The 23,447-nt window shown below is 38.4% G+C and overlaps 1 protein-coding gene across 1 annotated transcript in view; it reads left to right on the top strand.

Annotated features, from left to right (window-relative positions):
• The window catches only part of SYT10 (synaptotagmin 10), a 41,038-nt gene that overhangs the window by 9,711 nt on the left and 7,880 nt on the right, over positions 1-23,447 (top strand). The window contains exons 2-4 of the mRNA XM_039708315.1: positions 2,533-2,890; positions 9,635-10,199; positions 23,296-23,416. Coding sequence (XP_039564249.1) covers positions 2,533-2,890; positions 9,635-10,199; positions 23,296-23,416 — 1,044 coding nt within the window. The remainder of the gene's footprint in view (positions 1-2,532; positions 2,891-9,634; positions 10,200-23,295; positions 23,417-23,447) is intronic.

Here is a 23,447-nt window from a genome sequence, read left to right as displayed (position 1 = left end):
CTGTGGAAAGAGAGAGGATCCCTCACTGGAGCAGGTTTGCTGGCAAGACTCCTGACCCTGCAGTGGGCTTGTGCTGGAGCAGTGTGGTCCCAAGGGTCTGCTCCCAACAGCAGGGAGACCCCGGAGCAGTGCGTGAGGATTCCCACTGTGTGCAGGACTGGCTCCTGTGTCACACACTGCAGGAGAGCAGCAGGGCAAGGGTGTAGGAGCCCTGCAGAGGATGGAGCAGCAGAGAGAGTGTGTGATGAATGGATGCAGCCTCATTGCCTGTCCCCCTGTGCTGCTGCAGGGGGCAGGCAGAGAAAGCAGGAGTGAAGCTGAGCCCCAGAAGAAGGGAGGAGTGCAGGAAAGCGGTTTATGGCTTGGTTTTATTAGTCACCATTGATTTGATTGGTAATAAATTTATTTCCCCAAGTTAAGTCTGTTTTGCCCATGGCAGTAACTGCTGAGTGATCTCTCCCTGTCCTTATCTTGACACACAAACTTTTTTGTTACATTTTTTCCCCTGTCCATCTGAGGAGGGGGCTGACAGAGCAGCTTTGATGGGCCTCTGGCATCTGTCAATCAACCCACTACAGATCATTCCCTATAACTGAGATCATGCAAGAGCTTCTCTCCTTGATATTAATGTCTGTCATCTGCTGAAACCACTAAAAATGGTAATTTACCTATTGTAATTCCTGATCCATGGCTACTTGATATTAATGTCTGTCATCTGCTGAAACAGAAGGGCACATCCAAACCACCCACTAAAAATGGTAATTTACATTGTAATTCCTGATCCATGGCTATGAATTGGCTGGAAGGGTATGATCTCCAGACTAGAACATTTTCTATACATTTTTGCTTTTCTCACACATTTTCATGAGGAGTGGTCTGTAAGTTTGGTGTTTGTTACTGAGAGATGCATCTGGATATTATATATTAATAAAGAAAACATTTCCAAATGTTCACCTTCAGCTTTCCATCTTCATCATTCTGCTTCATCTTTCTGCTTCAATTCTCATAAGCACTAGTGAGGTACATACTGTTTCATGGAGCTAATCAATACCTTTTTGCTCATGTATCCATAAAAATATGCTCAAACTCTCTTTGCACTTTTCTAGTGATTCAGTTTAGTAGCCTGTAGCCTGGAGTTATGGATACAAAGTATTAGCTGTTAAACTGTCAAAACTTGTTGCAACAATAAGTGGCAGCCATTATTTGAGAAATATTTAAGCAGGGCTTAGTGAAAAATTTTAAGGGATATAAAAGGCTGTTTTGAACAGGAAAGGGATTTTTTGGTTATAATATTACAGGATACTGGAAAAATCAAATGTAAGCATGTCACATAGAATAAAACTCCTAATTAGGGCTCAACTGGCAGTCCTGGTGATCCACCATCTCATAAAATTCCTGTGTGTCCATGGAATTTTGTTGCTGTGAAATCTGTTCTCCTATCTCTGGCCAGGCTATTGGATATTCTAAGCAGTTTTGGCAGTAAAAGTCAAACACGGGGCAGCCAGAGTGGCTCAGTGTACAGCATGATCTCTGTACAGCTCGGGGCATTTCACTGTGTTCTCTGAAGCCAGCTGCATTTTCACAGCAGAATTTTAGATACTGATATATCTGTGCTATCTTGGTCTGACACAGCCTTAGTCCAGAGCTGATGATTTAACCACAGAAATCTCTTATTTGTGACAGACTTTATCTTGTTCCTATTTACGCCTAAATGTTAAGGTTTAAAATGTTTCTGAAGCAGTTGGCACACAGAGTCAGAAGTTTGGTAAATCTCAAAAAAATTTGTACATCAGCCTAGCAGTTTAGATTTAATCTATCTTCATGTGTACTGATAGAAAATGTCGACTGTGGCTTAACTTTTCTATCAATGTGTTCTTGATGTTCTAAATATATGTTCTAAAGAACTAAGCATCAACAACCTCTGACCGTAATTAAAGTTGTTGTTGTTTTCAGCATCTGTGTCCTCCATCTGAAGCCAGTAAGCAAAGGCATGTGTACATTACCCATAAGGAGAAGACTGTCTATATAGGTTCTTGTTTTCAAAATTAGAAATCTAGATTTGGGAACAGAATTCTCATGTGTTTGCTTTAAATCTCAATGAGGATATTGGTTGTTTGACTATAATAACTTTGCTTTAGCAAACTAGGTCAATGTTTCTCACATCTACTGATCTCAACATCTTTAGCCAACAATGGCTGGGAGATTTTGGAATTGTTTCCTTACTTCCTGAGATGGAAAATTCCTAAAGTTGTCTTAGGAGTATGTGGTGAGTGGTACACATACTGGCCCTTGGCCTGAGCAACTAGAGGAATGTTTGTGAAGCAGATATTAGAAAATAACAACATCTTAAAGGTACAGGCTTGGATATCAAAAAGAAAAAGAAAAAAAAACCTCACAACCTTTAATAGGACTTTAAAGCTCTACACAGACATAATAATAAAAATGATTTTATCTCCTTGCCTGTGTCATTTTTAATTTTTTTTTTCTCTGCTTGTTTGTCTGTCACAATGCTTTTTGTTTCCAATTCCTTAGATGTCTCAGTCAGTCTCTTAGCAGTTGTCGTCAGCTTCTGCGGGCTCGCCTTGCTGGTGGTCTCGCTTTTTGTCTTTTGGAAGTTGTGCTGGCCCTGCTGGAGGAGCAAACCTCTCACCTCCAGCGCCAGTAATGTCCCGCAGAGCAGCTCCAGCGCTCCCACGGAGGTTTTGGAGAACAGCGAGAAAAAGGAAGTTAAAGAAAATGGGAAACCTACAACCAAGGTGCTTGAAGCTGCGCTGAAAATCAGCCACACTTCACCTGATATACCAGCAGAGGTGCAGAACGCACTGAAGGAGCACCTGATCAGACATGCTCGGATGCAGAGGCAGATCACGGAGCCCACGTCCTCATCAAGGTAGGTCAGAGGCACTCGCACTTGCGGCACCTTTCCCAAGAACAAGTAGAGCAGGAACGCTGCTGAAAATTTCCAGGATCCTGGATTATTCACAGGTTATTTAGAAGTTATGGGTAAAACATCAGTCATGTGAATGTGAAGCCACATTGCTCTTTGGACAGAATATTCTGGAACATTTAGCGTACCTTCAGTTACATAATCATTTTAACATATGAAAGTGAAATCTACATCTTCTACTACTTTGTAAAGATAACTATTGCCGCTTTAAGCGTTTCCCTTTTGGGTTTTGATTACAGGAAAACATATTTCATTGTTTTTTTAAAGACCTGCAAGTCTAGATTTTCACAGAGATGTTTTTTATAGATATATCAGTTGTTTTTGCAGATGAAAGTTTCCCTTTCAACCAAATAAATGATAGATTCATTATTGATGGCACACTGAAGACTTGGTTTGCTGATTATGAAGGAATTAAAACTCCAGTCAAAAAATACAGATCCTTATGGACTGATCTTAAAGCTGTACAGATTACATATAGGTCTATAAATAAATGAAAAGCAGCATTCCATAGTGGTTTCTTTAGTATTGAAGCGGAAGACACAAATTTTTATTTTGCGTTAGTTGCCACTTTATATTGAAAAGCACTGAAGATGTGCAGGGACCTATAGGTTCAAATAGGATTTTCTTCAAACACTGTCAATAAATTTAATGCATGGAAACAAACAATGAACTGCAAAGATCAAATCCTGGAACAAAATGGATTGTTTTATAAGCAGAGATTGAGAAAATGAAAACCTTAATTTTTAATTAATTTTAAAAGAGCCACCTGAAGTATTGTGTAATGCCATAAGTTACAGTACAGATACTGTGTAGGAAGTAGCATTTTTTTTCAAAATGCTGTTTGCTAAGAAAACACATACTACCAAAAAAAAAGAAAAAAAAAAATCCCGAAACCAACCACATGAGAAAACCCACTAAACCCAAAGAAAGAAAAGGCTCACATTCACAATAATTAGAGGCAAAAGGAGAAGACACATGCTTTACACTGAGTGGGCACACACTTTGCTGGCCTCCTGAGAGCCCTAAAGACAATGTTTTGCCAGCTCAGTGCACTTGTTGTGGCAGTGTGTGCTCAAGTGCTTTTTCTCAGCTATTCCAACCTCATGGACCAGCCAAGAGGAAGGCACATGAAGCTCCCAAAATGACAGCACTCCAGCCAGAGGAGGTCTGACTGACTTTAGCAGCCCAAGCATCTCCTGAATTATGAGACTGTCCAGCTGGCTTCGAGCCACATTACCCTGGCTGTGCCTGGTTCCTGCTACTGTATCCATCTGCTCAGAGCAGGAGCACAGCATCCAAACACTGAGGAACATTGCCACAACACTCGATCTGAACTTGCAACTGTTGCACTAAACACAGAGGAACAAAAATTGGAACAGTTTAGCATGGCAAGCCCATTACCCAGCTCACAACTGCCTAAAAGGACATTAACTGAAAGAGTTTATCCATCAAATGCAAGTGTTCAGACTGTCTGACCTCCCGAACAGACAGAAGAAATAGCTGGCTGGAAAATGGACTTGAATAGTCCCACTTGTACCATAGGGGAAGAAAGAAGTTCCAGGGATATGCTCCAGATTTACTTTAGGCAGTGAAAATCTTACAGGTCTCTAGAGTGATTTGGACTGGGATCTAAATGAATACAAAATATTTGTGAAGCCAAGGACAGTTTTTCATAAGTAAAACTTCCTATCAATACCAGTCTTTGTGCAACCTTGTAAGGGAGGTTTCTTTTTTATTTTCTCAAGATTATCAGGGTTAAATCTCCTCCGAAAGGGACAGTTCCTGTGCTTTGAGTAACTGGCTGTCCCACCACAGCCAGTCAGTAGCAGGGCGTTTGGAAACATCATCTCCTTTTAGAGTTTGGTGAAAAATTCTGCATCCTTTTTCAAAACATGTTTAGAATGACATGTGCCTTAAAAATTACCCAGAAATTGTGATCTTTCTGCTTGTAAACACATTTTACCTAGGCCCTGCCTGCCTTAAGCGAGTCCTAACTTAACAGCCCATATTAATTGCTGCTGTCAAGAAAATCATGCATGAGAATGATAATTCTGAACTTGCAACTGTTGCACTAAACACAGAGGAGCAAAAATTGGTACAGTTTAGCATGGCAAGCCCATTACCCAGCTCACAACTGCCTAAAAGGACATTAACTGAAAGAGTTTATCCATCAAATGCAAGTGTTCAGACTGTCTGACCTCCCGAACAGACAGAAGAAATAGCTGGCTGGAAAATGGACTTGAATAGTCCCACTTGTACCATAGGGGAAGAAAGAAGTTCCAGGGATATGCTCCAGATTTACTTTAGGCAGTGAAAATCTTACAGGTCTCTAGAGTGATTTGGACTGGGATCTAAATGAATACAAAATATTTGTGAAGCCAAGGACAGTTTTTCATAAGTAAAACTTCCTATCAATACCAGTCTTTGTGCAACCTTGTAAGGGAGGTTTCTTTTTTATTTTCTCAAGATTATCAGGGTTAAATCTCCTCTGAAAGGGAAGTTCCTGTGCTTTGAGTAACTGTGTGTCCCACCACAGCCAGTCAGTAGCACGGCGTTTGGAAACATCATCTCCTTTTAGAGTTTGGTGAAAAATTCTGCATCCTTTTTCAAAACATGTTTAGAATGACATGTACCTTAAAAATTACCCAGAAATTGTGATCTTTCTGCTTGTAAACACATTTTACCTAGGCCCTGCCTGCCTTAAGCGAGTCCTAACTTAACAGCCCATATTAATTGCTGCTGTCAAGAAAATCATGCATGAGAATGAAGCTGGACATTTAGACCAAGTTTCTGAATTACTTCATTCTTTTTGTGTGTGTGTTAAGCCCAGCTGGCAACAATGTAGCAGCAAAATGACTGAAACCTGGCTCTGTTGTACTTGACCAGGAGCCTCTGAATAAAAAGGAGCCAAAGGCAGATGCAGAGGTAGCACAACTTCTGTTGCACCATTTTCAATGCAGCACAGCTTTGTCCTCAGGAGTCCTGAGGGATTCAGATGCACCCTCTCCTAAATGTATTCTATTGACAAAGGGTCGGAGAGAAATGTTTGCTGTCTGGATTTTCTCCTGTACACTGAGCTCACCTGAGATGAGGCAAATTAAAGGGTTGAAACCAGTTCTGTGATGGCTTCATGCAGCCATCAGCTCTTAATGAAATAAATGAATCCATGTTAAGCAATTGTAATTGAAGCATGAGGATTTTAATAAGCCACAGAGCAACAATCAAATGTGCCTGATCACATTTTTAAGATTGTACATTACCACAGAGACATGTTAGTATAGGGAAATGATAGATTTCTGTTTAGTTATAACTACATATTTTTCATAGTACCTGATAATATGAAAAGACCTGTTTGTTAAAAGCTCTTTAGTCCTCGATACCAAATAACCACTACAGCAGAACTGCAGTAGTGGGGCTTATTTGCAAATAATTTTGTTCTGTGTTTTTGAGAACCACCTTCTCCCATACTTTGTGGTAGTATTTTGCAATATAGTTTGTTGCTTCTATGGAAATCCATTCTTCAAACATTCACCTGTATTTTCCAAGAACATGCTCTTTGCCCTTTAGTGTCAGCTAGAGAGGAACATGATGAGCCAGTCAGTTCCCAAGAGGCACGAAGCCAAAAGTGAGATACTTGGGCTTGTTAAGGTTAAAGACAAACAAACATATCTGTTGTTTTAGTGTTTGCAAAGAAAACATTTTGTTCTGTCTAAATATCACCAGTGACCATGCTCTTTTCTGGATTTGGGCCAAAAGATTGCTCTAATGCCATCTAGGAGTGCTAGACCCAGGTCACCCTCATAAATCTCAAGTCATATCATAAATCAGCATCCTATCCCTCCCTTTTGTCACAGATGTGGCAGTCTTACTGAGTTAGAAGTCAGCTTCATAGTGTCATTCTGCCCATGAAAATACAGTTTTGTATTAAATTTATGTACAGATTTGCTAATGCTCAAAATGAATTTGTTCTGTTATGGAAAGCAAGTCTACTATAGGAGTGCTGCATGTAAGAGTCAGTAGAGGTTGACATACCTGGATTTGCATATGTTGGTAGCTCTGCCATATTTTAACAGCCTGGTTTTCTGACATCCTTGTATTTCATTATCACAGTCATTAATCCCTTTGTTACTGCAGAACAAAAGAAGATAAATATGTTACCATGACAACAATGAAACATCTTAATAATTAGCAGACCAATTAGCTGTCTTGGTGAAATGCTGTGACTCAGAACAGATACTAGGCACTGTGTAATTAGGACTTTGGCTTACTAGAGCAAAAGTGCTGCTGATTCCTACAGGGAACAGCCATACAAATATATTATTTTACTTAGTGACATCTCACAACAATTCAGTAGAGGATCTGAAGTGCATGAAGTCTGAAAATTTAAAAGAAAGCTCGTACCTTAGGAATCATAGATTTGGGGGTCTCATACATTGTTTTTGCTCGCATTAACCCAGGTTGTTAAAAATGCAAGAGAAGTTGAAGGAAAGAGAATTTGTCATGTACCTGCTTCTGCTCAAACTGATGTATAATCAGCTTCACTGTTTCCCCTGCAAAGGCAGTTTTAGCAACTGTTTATATACAACAGAGTTTGAACATTGTCCCCCACGATAGGGGCATTGAAACTGGATGATCTCCAAGGTCCTCTCTGACTCAAACTATTCTATGACTCCGTGATCCTGTGGGCATCTCAGTACAGCTGCAGGTGTGAGGAACATTCAGGAAGGCCTCTCTGCACAGGTTTCCTTAGCACTGACAGAAGCAGCAGTAACACAGGTCTGCCTGGACTTCATTAGGAGTCAAAGATACAAAAAAGATAGTCCCCAAACTGCTGCCTGCTCAGGAATTTACTGTGCTGCATTTTGGGTGGAGTTCAGCCCCTTCCCCATGTTTGGCACACCCATGAGTTCTTGTGCTTCTTGGAGGCAAAAGCACAAGAACAGCTGTGAAACTCCCTGAGGACAATATCCTACTTTTCTGACCAGTCAGGGCCTTTTCATTCCTCACTCCATTCCAATGTGGAAATTAGACACTACAAATTCAGGGAGTTTTAACATTCAAGAGAGAAGAAAATCTTTCAACTTGTCTGTCTGTAAAGAAAGAAAGGCCAAGTGTTTTACAGGAGGGGTGTACTGTTCATCTAAATTTCACATCCAAACACCTGGGGTTTTTTGAGCTACTTCAAGTCTAGACTATGTAGCTCTCCCTGCTCTGTTCTTGTGTTGAGCTTGGACTGCTCCCTGCACCTAGCAGGACTGAAACAGCTGAAAGGGGAAACATTCTTGTCTATTATTTAATAGCTGCAGATTACCCTCTTGTATCTCTGCTGAGCTGAACTGCAGCAGTTTTGTGCTTCTTGTCTTCTGCAACCTCTTCACTTACAGCAAAAATACAAATAATATCTATGAAATGAGTCCTGGTTGCTTTCAAATGGACAATTTGCATTTCTGTTTTAAAGAAAGAAACACACAGCTGTGACACCTCTTGTTTTCAGAACACAACACCACAGGGAACCCAAGCAATAAGGCAGGGCTAGGTGTGGCATTAATAAGCAATTGATTGCAAAAAGCAGAGGAAATTCTGACAATCGGATTGTTCTTCAATGGCAACTGAGTGTGCTCACAGGAGGAGGTGGTAAGCTTCTGCAGCACAGATTGTTGGGGTAGGGAAGTACCAAGGAAATGTGAAAATGCCTAAAAAATAAACTGTGTAGTGTAGTCATAATGGCATCTGCTGCTGATAAATGCTGTGAAGCTTTTTGTCCAGTGTTTTTATACTACTCTAAGGTTGTATGGCACACCAGGGTTTTGATTTCACTCAGTAGGAACAGCACAACTTTCCATTCAGATTCATGAGCCAAGATAAGCCCATAAGTACATATGTTTATGCAACATTGTAGTCAGAATTGCAAGGAATTTAACATATTGTTTCTTGCTAGTGGCACAGGAATCAGCTTTCTAATACACTGCATGGCAGACCATGAGAACAAAAGGAAACAAAAAAAGCAATGGCATAAAATTGTTGGCAAAATTCTGAAATGCATTACAAGCAGAGCAAAATATTCCCAATGCTTCTGGAGAAAGCAGCCTGCACCTCAGTGCAGCAGACACCAAGCAAGTGAATTTGAAATGTTGTAGGATGGCAAAGCACTATGCTGAAAACCTCCAGACACAGCTCTGCATTTCCCTTTCAGGTGCTTTTTACAGTCATCAGTGTGAAGGCTGGTAAATATTTAATTGGAAAACCACCATGGAATGCCTCCAAAAGACAGAGAGTACTGATGAAAATTCTGCAAGAGCTTTTTTTTTTTTTTCTCTGTGTGACCATACTTTACTCAGGCCCTAGCAAAGTGGGATCATGCAATGTTGGAACTGTCAACTTGCTCTGTGAAAGAATATGAATTCAATTTCAAATGCACAGACTGAAAGCAAAGTTATAAATATATTTATTTCTGGGACAGTGGGTGTCTCCTGGGCCAAGAAATGAATTCTGAATGATCATTTCCTCTCAAGGATGCTTGAACACTTGCAAAACACTGAAGGGGATATGGAGAGGACTATTTTTTAATTCTTTTATTCTTTTCACTAATTTGTTCTTATGTTTTCTATTGAGATGGTCTCTTCCCAGAGATAACCATGGCTTGTTTTTTGTGTGTCTGTGTCTGTGTCTGTGTCTGTGTGTGTGCAGGCACAATTCCTTCAGGAGGCACTTGCCAAGGCAGATGCAAGTGTCCAGTGTTGATTTTAACATGGGGACAGACCCGGTTTTGCAAAGGGGAGAGACCACAACCAGCATTGGGAGAATAAAACCAGAACTCTACAAACAGAAGTCTGTGGATTCTGATGGGCAACAAGAAGATGTGAAAACGTGTGGAAAACTTAACTTCACTCTCCGGTATGATTATGAGAATGAACTTCTGGCTGTCACAATTGTCAAAGCCTTAGATCTGCCTGCTAAAGACTTCACAGGAACATCCGACCCCTACGTTAAGATTTATCTGCTTCCAGACAGGAAAAAGAAATTTCAGACACGAGTTCACAGAAAGACATTAAATCCAGTCTTTGATGAAACCTTTCAGTTTCCTGTAGCCTATGATCAGCTCAGCAACAGGAAATTGCATTTCAGTGTTTATGATTTTGACAGATTTTCTAGACATGACATGATTGGGGAAGTTATTCTTGATAACCTTTTTGAAGTCTCAGATCTCTCCAGGGAAGCCAATGTATGGAAAGACATCCACTGTGCCACCACAGTAAGTAATGTTACAAAAGCATTAACATCATATTTTCATTTCTCTTTTGTAGTTTTTGGCAGTGTACCCTGTTTATCAGCAGAGTCCAAAATAAAAAGCATTTAACAAGAAGAGCTGTCAATATTTTCCTTTGAGCACAGAGAATAATGCTTGGGAAGATAAAAAATTTAATTACCAAAAAATCTTCTGGGAGCATACTGTCATCTTTATGGCTCACTGTGTGTATATAAATCATATTTATTAATTAAATGCTACATCATGAAAGTCATTCCTTAGCCAGAACTAATAACATTTTCCTGTTGGCAAAACATCTTGTCCTGCAAAGTGACCATCTATTAAGAAAAAGGGTCCATCCTATCCTGCTCTTTTTAGGAGATTTTCATAGGTTAGAAACCTTGGTAAGGAAAAGAGGCTGAAAATGCTTGAAGTGTAAAATGTTCTTTTCTGACTGCACTGTGCTTTGGGTCCCCAGTAGTTTTATCTGCATTGCTGATGGTTGCTAGAAAAACTCAAGAGGCACAAGCAAGAAGAATTAGGAAATAGAATTTTTTTTTTTTATTGTTGCAAGCAAGAAAAGGAGGTCTGTGCACAGGTGACAAGATGAATGATAGGCTACTAGAGAACAGCAGTCTCCAGATATTGCTTTATTAACCTTGAATTCCAAAACCAACCTCCCTAGTGGGCATTTGAAGGGGAAAAATCCCAGTTAAAATAGTGATGTGCAGGGTGTTTGTTTTGATTTTTGTTTCAGTTTCTTTTAAACTAGAATGCTATTTATGTAGAAGTTTTGCCATCCTTGGTTCTGTGGGTGTATCCAAACAGTGTGACTCATCCCAGGGCTGGATTCCCACACAGGGGTGAATGGAGGACAGACCAGTGCTACACATCAGTGACAGGAGCTTCACACTGTCCCTTCTCTGCAGCCAGAGACTCCCCATGCCTTTCTCACCAAAGGCTTTCATGATGTTCATACCTGCTAGGCAGGTCCAGGTCTGCGTGTGATTAGAAGGACAAGGAGCACTGATATGTCCTCACCAGTTTGAGCATGAGCACTGTGATCCCTGAGGAAAGAGAAATATCAGAGAGTGTCGAATAGTGGAGTCAATTTTGAAATGTGAATTCACAACAGTAGTTGCTTATTCCAAATGCTGGGCCTACCAAACTGCTCTGAACAGCCTTCAGCACACCTCCAGAAAGTTGGTTCTGTGTCTGCTTAGTTTGACCAACCATAGATTCAAGGTAAATTTAAGAATTGTGTTCTCAAGCTTAAAATTGAATCTGTGTTTAAGGTATTTGAATAATAATCCACATAACCATTTAAAAACATTTCTTCTAGCTTTGATAGCTTTGTGTTTTCTAGCTTTGTGTTTAATACCTTAGTAATTCCTTAAAAGCACTGGTCACTGGCAGCAGGTGTGACTATGAGATTTTTAAGTGATAACTAGAATGGTTTCAGCAAATAATAATCTCTGGACTGTTCATCACTGGTTTTGAGCAGATGGAAATGCCATACCAGATCATGCATTTGGGGTTGACATTAATACACATATGGATGAAAATGGTTGCTAAATTTGGCACTGTATCTTGAAGTTTCTTCTTCACTGAGGATTAAGTTTAAGACATGCGGATACCAAAGGCTTTCATGATGTTCATACCTGCTAGGCAGGTCCAGGTCTGCGTGTGATTAGAAGGACAAGGAGCACTGATATGTCCTCACCAGTTTGAGCATGAGCACTGTGATCCCTGAGGAAAGAGAAATATCAGAGAGTGTCGAATAGTGAATTCACAACAGTAGTTGCTTATTCCAAATGCTGGGCCTACCAAACTGCTCTGAACAGCCTTCAGCACACCTCCAGAAAGTTGGTTCTGTGTCTGCTTAGTTTGACCAACCATAGATTTAAGGTAAACTTAAGAATAGTGTTCTCAAGCTTAAAATTGAATCTGTGTTTAAGGTATTTGAATAATAATCCACATAACCATTTAAAAACATTTCTTCTAGCTTTGATAGCTTTGTGTTTTCTAGCTTTGTGTTTAATACCTTAGTAATTCCTTAAAAACACTGGTCACTGGCAAGCAGGTGTGTCTATGAGATTTTTAAGTGACAACTAGAATGGTTTCAGCAAATAATAATCTCTGGACTGTTCATCACTGGTTTTGAGCAGATGGAAATGCCATACCAGATCATGCATTTGGGGTTGACATTAATACACATATGGATGAAAATGGTTGCTAAATTTGGCACTGTATCCTGATTCAAGTTTCTTCCTCACTAAGGATTAAGGTTAAGACATGCAGTTTTAACACCCAACTCACTCTGCTGGTGTTTTCCTCTGTGTCAAGCTTAAAAGAAAACATGAGGGTTTTGGATTTCAGCCGTTCAGTCAGTATAAAGTGCCGCATGTGTTTGAAAAATAATAATCCACATAACCATTTAAAAACATTTCTTCTAGCTTTGATAGCTTTGTGTTTTCTAGCTTTGTGTTTAATACCTTAGTAATTCCTTAAAAGCACTGGTCACTGGCAGCAGGTGTGACTATGAGATTTTTAAGTGATAACTAGAATGGTTTCAGCAAATAATAATCTCTGGACTGTTCATCACTGGTTTTGAGCAGATGGAAATGCCATACCAGATCATGCATTTGGGGTTGACATTAATACACATATGGATGAAAATGGTTGCTAAATTTGGCACTGTATCTTGAAGTTTCTTCTTCACTGAGGATTAAGGTTAAGACATGCGGATTTAACACCCAACTCACTCTGCTGGTGTTTTCCTCTGTGTCAAGCTTAAAAGAAAACATGAGGGTTTTGGATTTCAGCCGTTCAGTCAGTATAAAGTGCCGCATGTGTTTGAAAAAGTTGTCTCTACTTAAACCATCAATAATGGGCATATAAAATTGAGATATATTCTAGTGCTGGGTAACCTCATCAGCTTTCACAAGCCTTACCCTATACTCAGAAAATTACATAAGAAACTGTCAACTGATTTTATTTCTGGAAACATTAAGCCTTCCCAGAAGATGTCCAGTAAGTGTATGTGCAATGTGCTGCCATGTGTTTTACTTGAGCTATTTTATGAAATAGGAATACAGGTTCCTAGTTTTGTCATTTCAGAAAGTGTAAGTTGAGAGAGCCAAACCTTCAAAGGAATAAACACTGTGAGATGTTAATCAGTGAGGACTCACTGTCTTAAACACCAGACATAAAGTTTACCAAAGTCACTAACCAGCAGTTAAATGACTAGTGTTGGCCAGAGTAAACTGAACTTTGATAAACCTTGAAAAATAAAGACTCGGTTCTACAATTGGTGGAAAATCATTCTAATCCAAGCAAATATGCTCTGGTGTTCATAAAGAGTCCTTGCAAACCAAGCAGGGTGTGTGAGTGGAAAAAGCCATACACACCCACTAGAGCCTAGGAACCAAGATGTCATTCTGCAAATATATTTCTCTCATGCTTTTACTTCTTCACCTGTGCTCTGTTTTGTTGTATGTTCTGAGAAGTTTTTTGTCTCTGTTCAGATGTGATTTCTACACCCAGTGGTCTGCTCATGCTGTTGCTAAATGACAGATGTGGAAAATAATACAAGTGATAGATTAAAGAATTAGTCCAAAACTTTAAAAAATCAGTGGAAGCAGCCTCTCCTCAGCTGACAATTGTTTATATCTCTTCCACAGTCAAGAATGTTCTACTCAGAAGATAAAATGAGGGTAAAACCAATTCCTATTACCAGTGTGAAAAGAGTCTAATCTTATGACACAAACTCTGCAGTCTTAGACACTACTAGAGAGATTTACAAGAAAATGAATTGCAACATTTTGCCTGTGAAGGAAATTACCACAGGAGATCAGGAGATTCTTTGTTATACAACAAGTCTTTGTCAGTAGCTAACATAATTTTTAAAAGATTTGCTTGTCCAGCTATAAGGAGTTTTTATTTGGTACAGGAAATACAGTCTGGGAAAATCAGACTGGATGGTTGCACTGAGTCCTTTTGGCTCTATACCCAATGACTCTGTGTGAATCTACAGTTTTAATACACTTTATTTGCTCCTAATAATAATTTGAAATTATTCTATGGAACTGGAGGATTGGCCTCCACACACACTCTCATTTTTATTCTTATTGTATTCAGATACTGATATTTATTCACATTTTGTAATTTGGGTTTTTACTTTCATTTCTTCATTCATACCATTGTTTCTCTGTTGTATTCTGTTGTTGTTATTTCTATATTAAAAACATACCATGTTATATAATATGCAGTAGCACTGTTTTAAGAGCTAAAGCATATTCCTTTCTTAAAGTTTGAATATTAATGTAAATTTATAGCAAAATCAGTAGTGTAGGAAAAGTATCTTAGATATATGATATATCCCCAAATTTTGCTTGAATAAGGAATCAAATTTTCAATTAAAAATCCATCATTTGCTTCTGTTCACCTGATTAATTAAAAAAAAAAAGAAATAAATCAAGAGTCAGATTTGGACTACCTGTGAAGGTTCTTCATTGTATTGGAATACTGTAATTCTCACTACACTTGAGAAAATTAATTCATAACATTACAGGCAAACAAAAAAAAAACCAAATGGATTGTTTAATCAACATATGAGGCTTCTGGTTTTGTCAAGTGCTTGTAAGTTTTGCATACATTTCTGAGCTTTTGTTACTATCAAAATATACTGCATACTTTAAAAAAAAGAAAGCTCTCCTTTTGGAATTGCTAACAAGCACTTCTAATAGTCAGTCACTTTAAATTTTCTAGGCAAGAAGTCCACTGCTTATGATCCAACAATTTCTGCATGTAAACGTTTATTAGGTTCCTATAATGCTTTTTAAAATTATCACCTGCTTTGGAAACTTCCTCTAATGCTGTTGCCTAAAAACATTGGCAAGTGACTGTCAGAAAGATATTTTTTTTCTGAAGGTATCCTGTGAGGTCTGTTAGAGTAGCCTATTATAGGAAACCATGCAACTGGGAAAAAAATTAAAGCTCAGAATTTAGAGGAAAGCCATTCCCATTTCCAACAGTGGTAGTCTCTTGGGGATCTTAGTCATCAAATTGTCATGTACTTGTACCCTCTTGAATTATCTAATGTAGACAGATGGAACTTGATTATTATTTATTTCCCCAACACCAGGCATTTCAGTACTGCAGTTTGCTCATTTGTGAAGCGGAATGTAAAAGCAGATTTTGTAAGGACATAGTCTTCATGTTATGTCTGTGGTGCATAATTGCTGCTTCTAAAGCAATTGGAATATAATTAATAACATCACTGGGAAAGACAGAAGTGCTTAAATATACATATATTTTTAAATAAGTAGGACAGTAACATTTATCTCAGTTAATTTATATCAAACACTTGCCAGAGTGGGAAATAAACCAGGTAATTCTGCTGGCTGCTGGCCTCCGTTATGGAAATAGATTTTTCTGATTTCTTCATCAAACAAGAATGAAGCCCACCTCTGAAATACCCAGAGCATAATCTTTGCTTTGTTTTCTCCATCTCTCCTGTTTTGTAAGTGGACAAAGATTTAGACCTTTCCCTGAGTAAGGCAGTTGTGGTAGAGAGCTGACAGAGGTGTTTTTTGTAGCCCAACCTTGAGGCCACATTTTAAGGATTGTCCTGTTTCCAAGTGTTCAGGGAGCAGCACTATGAGGAAAAGTTTTATCACCAGCAATGTAGCCAAGTCCTACAGCTACCCATCTTCTACCCATCTACAGCTACCACATCAGAATGCACTTAGACCTATGAATGTCTCTGGAAATGCACCTGAAAGGTTCAACAGAACCTTAAACACATGTGGAAGACTCAGGGCTTGCCAGTGTAGGAACATTGATCATCTCTGTAAATGGGAACAGCCCCTTCTAAGCCAAGAACTGCTGGCACTTGCATTTCTGCTCAGGGCCAGTGATAGAAGGCATCCATGTGACAATGCTGCTGCTGAGCAGGGGAGAGAATACTCTGGATCATTATTTCAACATTTTGGAGACCTTCATTTATGTTTGGAACAGCTTTAGGTCTGATTGATAACTAGAAAAGACAATGGAGAAAAGGTGGGCTTCTGTCCAGTTGCTGAAGGCAGGGAAGGTTTCTATTATTATTATTTAATGTTTCTTTTCATTTGAAATGACAAATTATTCTAATATTTTGATTTTCTAGAGGCAAACTGCTACTTTCACTCTACCCTAAAACTGATAAATATTAGGTGAATGAAGAGCATGATTTCCTCAAGGGATTTTAATATCGCTGCATCCAGACAGTGCTGCGGCAGCTGCAGGTACATTTAGACCTTTCCCTGAGTAAGGCAGTTGTGGTAGAGAGCTGACAGAGGTGTTTTTTGTAGCCCAACCTTGAGGCCACATTTTAAGGATTGTCCTGTTTCCAAGCGTTCAAGGAGCAGCACTATGAGGACAAGTTTTATCACCAGCAATGTAGCCAAGCCCTACAGCTACCCATCTTCATCAGAATGCACTTAGACCTATGAATGTCTGTGGAAATGCACCTGAAATGTTCAACAGAACCTTAAACACATGTGGAAGACTCAGGGCTTGCCAGTATAGGAACATTGATCATCTCTGTAAATGGGAACAGCCCCTTCTAAGCCAAGAACTGCTGGCACTTGCATTTCTGCTCAGGGCCAGTGATAGAAGGCATCCATGTGACAATGCTGCTGCTGAGCAGGGGAGAGAATACTCTGGATCATTATTTCAACATTTTGGAGACCTTCATTTATGTTTGGAACAGCTTTAGGTCTGATTGATAACTAGAAAAGACAATGGAGAAAAGGTGGGCTTCTGTCCAGTTGCTGAAGGCAGGGAAGGTTTCTATTATTATTATTTAATGTTTCTTTTCATTTGAAATGACAAATTATTCTAATATTTTGATTTTCTAGAGGCAAACTGCTACTTTCACTCTACCCTAAAACTGATAAATATTAGGTGAATTAAGAGCATGATTTCCTCAAGGGATTTTAATATCGCTGCATCCAGACAGTGCTGCGGCAGCTGCAGGTACATGACTTGTCTGACCTGCTGTGCCCTGAGAGCTCTCTGAGTTTCTCACTGCAAAATCTCTTTGCAGACATTGCACTGCAGCTCCAGAAAAGCATCTTTCTATGGGGGGGCACATACAATTTGGTTCATTCTCCTGTCACATTTAGTTCACAGAAGCACCTCTGCTCTCAGCTGTTCTGAGGCAGGAATGGGCTTCCTCGCTGCCTGGCAAGGTGTAACAACCCACCGGTGCACAGGACAGATGGTTCTGCACAGAGGGAGCAGCACAAGGAGCACCCAGGAGGCTTCCAGGGCATTCTGCAGCCTCAGGGAGTCCTCCCTCTGCCATCAGGACTGCAACCAGCAGCAGAGCTTACCCAGAAGAACCAGGGTGACAGGCTCAGACAAGCCCTCCACAAGCAGACAACACAGTCATTATGGAGCAACAGGCCCCACTGCTTCCATACTGTCTTCCACAGAGGCAAGAACAAACACAAACTTAATTGATTCATTTCCCAGGGCAACAGCTCAATCAGGAGCTGGTGCTGAGAGGAAGGAAAGAACTGGGTTTGATATGCAAAGAATAACAGAAGACGAAAATAAATATTAGCGGTGAGGACAAGGTTTCCAAAGGAAATTCCCCTCGAGGGGTGGTAGAATTAGCTCTCCAGCCTGAGCCTCACAGAATTTCCAATAATTTCTGTGATAGCAAGAGTACCATTGGATTCTAAATGCATAAATGAGAAAACAGACTGGTAGATTTCTCTTCTATTCTTTACTATCACCCTTTGAACTCTTGCTATATGCCTCAAAACCAGGAATACCTTAATACATTCTTAGCTAATTTTCTCAGGGGGCAGAGCTTCTTTCTCCTTCCATCCACCTCCAAACATTCATTGTTATATTTTATCCATGATTCTGGAAGCTTAATGTCAGTAGTTTTTATTGGAAAGCAGAAATATATATAATTCGTTTCTAAACAGAGAAAGAGAAATCTGTGCTATGGGGGAATTATCTTCCTGCAATATTTGAGTAATCCAAAGGTCTAACTCTGCCAACGCATTTTTCTTTAAATTTACATACTATATAGAAGAACAGTTTTCAGTGTTACTAAAAGAAACAGCTAAAAGTCTAGAAAAGCAAATGCTTGAATACATTCTTAGGTAGCTAAAAAATTACTATTATTATTTATTACGGTGGCTTGCTCAAAATATACCAGGAAAACTGAGAATTAAATTTGCAATTAATTTGGTTAGAAATCAAGTACAAATGGAATTCATGCTGCTGTTAGTATTTTTGTCGTGCTACTCTTACATGCAGTCTTTAAAACACCATTCCAATTACAATTAATGGGAAAGTAGTTCCACATATTAAAATTGAGATTAAGAACTGAAGCTGTTGCTGTGGATTATGATAATATAAATGGTAAATAAAGAATCAACAAGTAATTTTTTAAGGGAATCTAATTTCTACTGCACTACTAATTATGCAGATACTTGTTATTTTAACCATGGAAATTGATGACAGACTAGTAACAAAAAAATCATGTAAATTTTCCAGTTCCCATAGCATTTGCATAGTTCATTGTAAGAATACAAAGCAAGTTACTGTTTTAAAATTTTGTTTGAATTTCAAAACTTGAAAAACCAGTGGAAAACAAGAAGAAACATCAGTGAAAAAATGATCTAAAGTTCACTTTTGACTCAGTAATAGCACCTTTTTTTCATATATCAGGTCCCTGTAAGATTTTCACCCCTGCTATCATAGGAAATCAGTTAAGATGTTGACATAGAGGAGGGAGACTATGAAAGTTATTAGACTGTCAGTATGGCAATAAACAGTTTTCCTGTTCAGTTCCAGAGTTATGGGGTTTGACACCTGAGTAGAGCCACCCTGAACATGGAAGGATCTATAGCCACCTTCCCCACTGAACTTGTGGAGCTTCCTAGTTAAAAGTTGTCTCTTTTATTGAATTTTGTGGAAACTACTGAGAAAATTAATTGGAGTAAGTGTCAGCAAATCTTTTCCCAGCAGCAGCAGTTCAAAAACCTCAATCAGTTTAATTGATGCTCCCCTACAAGTTCTCCAAACTTCTCTTCATATCCCTTCCCTTTTATCCATATTGTGAGGAGCACAGCCTCTGTAGAAATGCTGCAATTTTTACAGGCATATATGTGGAAATGAGAGCACTGGTGTCCATTGGGTATGATAGCAAATAGAATAGAATAAGAGTTTTTTTTATTTCTGACTGTGCCAACTCCTGGACTAATTTCCCAGGAGCCCACAAAGCAGAGAATGTGGACAGATCCTAATGGATCCATCCTAATGGAAGTAATGGAAAAATATTATTAGCACATTTATCCATGTGGTTACTAATGTGGGATGAGAATTATGCTAATTTTAAAAATCTGCATTCTGTAGCTCAAAACCCACAAAGTTCATCAGAATAATGTGCATGTGAGACCATTTTTTTCTTTGTTTTATTTTGTTCCAGAGCCACCATACCAGAAAATGGATGGGGTAGAGGTAAAAGGGTAGCTATGAAAGTAGCTGAAGCTGGTGGAGTGCTGGCCACTGTTTCAGGTCCTTAGTGCTGTGTGGTGGCTGGTGGATACAGAAGGGAAATAAGTGAAGGAGAGATATGAGGTGCCAACAAAAGCATCCATTTGCATAAGTGCAGCTGTGCTCAATGCTGGTTTTTCTGTATCTGTTATAAACCAGTGGGAGGCAACCATTACAAGAATCCATAAAGCTAGCTGTTAATTGAAACCCAAATTTAGTTCAAGAAGAAAAGGAAAAAATCAAAATAGGTCGATGAAAGAGATGAAGTGTCATGAGAGTTATCTAAGTCATGTGCAATTTTCATAAAATGTGTGATATAGGTAAGGCAATCTGAGGATTATTTTAAAAGTATGGACAAATCACAGCCACTGCATTGTGTCTTGTGAGTTGTGTTTTGTTTGAGGCACACTCTGATGGAGACGTGATGTTGGGGGCAGTCTGTGCCCCCAGGTTTTTTAGTTTTGCTTGTACTGAAGACTCCTGTCAGACTACTTGTGTCAATTTAATTATCTAGTGAATTACAAAGTGAAAAAACACGATGAATTTTCTATAGCACTGAGATTCTAAATTAAATTGAATGCTATATTTAAATCTCAACTAAAATTAATAATGTTTAAGGATCCAGGGAATTTAAAAATATTACTCATGATAATCAATGTGATTAACAATGACTGCCATGAGAAGTTTAAAAAAAAATAATGAAACAAAGAGTTACTATGTTTATAATCTAGGTCTGAATCTGTGTTTTCAGCTCCAAATTTATGAATCTCTAGTGCTCAAATTAACAATAAAAGTCCGTGTGTGAAAATGGACATATCTCAGACTTTTTTTTTTTTTGCAATACCCACTTACTTATACTATAATACATAGGTATAATTTTAATCTTAATTCTTCCAAAGAATATTTAGAACTTCACCCAGTCACACTCCTATACAAAGAAAGATCACCAGTCTTGGCAGACCCTCAGAGCAGAAACTGCTTTTCTCTGCCCCTCAAAAGTGTAGTTTTTTTTTTTTTTGCAATACCCACTTCCTTATACTATAATATGTAGGTATAATTTTAATCTTAATTCTTCCAAAGAATATTTAGAACTTCAGAACCCAGTCCCACTCCTATACGAAGAAAGATCACCAGTCTTGGAAGACCCTCAGAGCAGAAACTGCTTTTCTCTGCCCCTCAAAAGTGTAGAGTAACAACAGAGTGAGTTTGGCAAGATTTTTTAGCAATGCTTCTTTTAAAGTATTTTAAAATATTAGTATATAGTCTGTATTCTGCTTTATCAACTGAGCTTATACAAACCTTTGAGTGCCTACCCAACTCCTCTTCAAAAATAAATGATAGAACACTCAGGTTCATACTCCCGTCTTCAAAAATTATATTTTCTCTATTCACCTACACAAGCCATTTCTCTGAAGAAGAAAAAATTAGATCTTTTTATGAGCTACCAATGGTGTTTTGTGATCCATCCCATCTTCATCACCTTTCTCTACAAAGACCTTAGGTAACTTTGAAGCACTGAATCTCAAGGAGCTCTATTTTCTTTTCAAGATAAAGAGTGAGATCTGTTTGATATATGGATATGAGAAACAACCATCAGACTCTAAACTGAGAGAGTAATGCCAGCAGGAGAAGCTCTGCTTGAAACAGTGTTCAGATATATCAGAACTGTAAAACAAAAATCACTTGCCACTGTAACAAATGAGTGGAAAAAAATATCATTCAGTTGTTCAAGTTTTATTTGTTTTCTGAAATAGAAAATTTGATTTGTTAATTTTGTCTCTGGCACAAAATTCTGCACTCTTTGTGGCAAAGAAAGGGAGAGGTCAAATAGCTGTATTTGCCCTGTGTGAACTGAATGAGCTCAATCATTTTGAAATTCTGAGAAATCTGAAATTCTGACAAGCATGAAATTTGCCCACAGTGCATGTTCACATGCTTATTAAACTAGTAACTGTCAAAACAAAATCCCAGAAAAATGAATGAACTTGTGAATTGACCAACCTGAAAAAAAAGTAAATATTTTATTACCACTGCAACAGAGACTTTAAAGCTATTCCAAAACTATATTCTTCAATCTAGTCTGCAATGCAGGGGGAAGAAAACAATAACAAATAAAATACAAAAAAACCTCACCCCCTGAAGCATGTGATTAAGTTAATCTTTACTCAAGAAAGATGTGAAATACTTGTTTCAATTTAGACGGAGTATTAGCCTGAAGGAAGTCAATAAGACTGTTCACAGCAACTGAAGAATGTGAACAAAAGGCCAGTCTTGTCTTATAAAAGTAAACAATATATTTTTCATCTACACAGCAATCATTATTTTAATATGTTTCATTTAAAAATATATTATATTTGCCTTCTGATGCTGGAACAGCTGTACAGTAAATCCAGCAGCTCTCAAACAAATTTGTGCTCTCAGGGTAACTGTAGGTTAGACAGATAAAATACTGAAGCTGAGATGTTAAAAATAAGCTTTTTAGTATCAGTCAAAAAAAAAAGTCCTTTGAGATCACATGAACATGCTTGAGAGTGCCTGCCTTACAGACTGGCTTCCTTACAAACTGATATCCTAAGTTCTTAATATGCAATTTTTATTTTTTTTTTTACGGGGGAATGGGTGGTGGCGGGGTGGGGAGGTAGCGAAGGAGTATTTAAAATTTAGAACAGGAACAATTTAGAATATAACAAACATCTCAAAACCTAAACTTTTGCAGTGCTAGGATAATAGTATAACTGAGAAAAGGAAAAAATAAGAACCCTTAGGTTACACACCTCAAGTATTGTAGCATCTAAACTGTATGGCAACATCTTATTTCAAGAGTGCTTAGCACATGGTCTTGATGTAGAACCTGTCTCTTTGTGAGGATTATTAAAATTCATATGGAAGCTATCCATCCTTCTGAGTATATTAGCCTCCAAAAAGTTGCTGTTGAGCCAGAAAAGCTGTAGGTGCTACTGCTTTACTTTGCTTTTCTTCTGAATCAGGACAACCTCTTAAAGCACATTAAGGGCAGTAAAGAGAACAACTTTTATGAGCATGTTCTTCTTTTTGAAGCACTTTTACAGGACTAGCTTTTTATACACAAACCTGTGCACTCTCCTACATAACTTGCAGTGTCTAAAGGCCATGTAAATGTGCATGATCTAAATATTCCATCAGATTACTTTCTATTTGGGTTGATGGACTATGAGTGTTTTCAAGCGCAGAACTTGACATTCTACTTTCAATTTCACCTTTCCATTTGTGTGAATTCAATACAAAAATATCAGGAATCCAGAAAATTTTGTCTCTGATTTTGTTTTAATTTCTCAGTTTAGTAATTTAAGATCTTGTCCCTAAATTATTATTTGTTGTTACTCCTTCTGTACTTTACAGAAATAATTTTTGAAAATTGAAAATTGCCTGTGACTTCTTCAGAAGCATCTGAGGCTGCAAAAGAAGCCTCTCTCCATGTTAAAAAATTATAAGTTTTGCATGATCTGAACTAAATTTGGGTAGCATGATCAGGTTTCTAATAATTGCTATTCTTTTTCAGGAAAGCATAGATTTGGGTGAGATCATGTTTTCCCTTTGTTATTTGCCTACTGCTGGGAGAATGACTTTGACAGTCATCAAATGTCGGAATCTCAAAGCAATGGATATAACTGGTGCATCAGGTGAATCTACTTCTTTTAAAAAAGGCAGAGT

Source organism: Passer montanus, unplaced genomic scaffold (assembly GCF_014805655.1).
Source record: "Passer montanus isolate IOZ18808 unplaced genomic scaffold, ASM1480565v1 scaffold20, whole genome shotgun sequence".
In the NCBI taxonomy this organism is placed as follows: Eukaryota; Metazoa; Chordata; class Aves; order Passeriformes; family Passeridae; genus Passer; species Passer montanus.
This window is presented reverse-complemented; position numbering and strand designations above follow the sequence as displayed.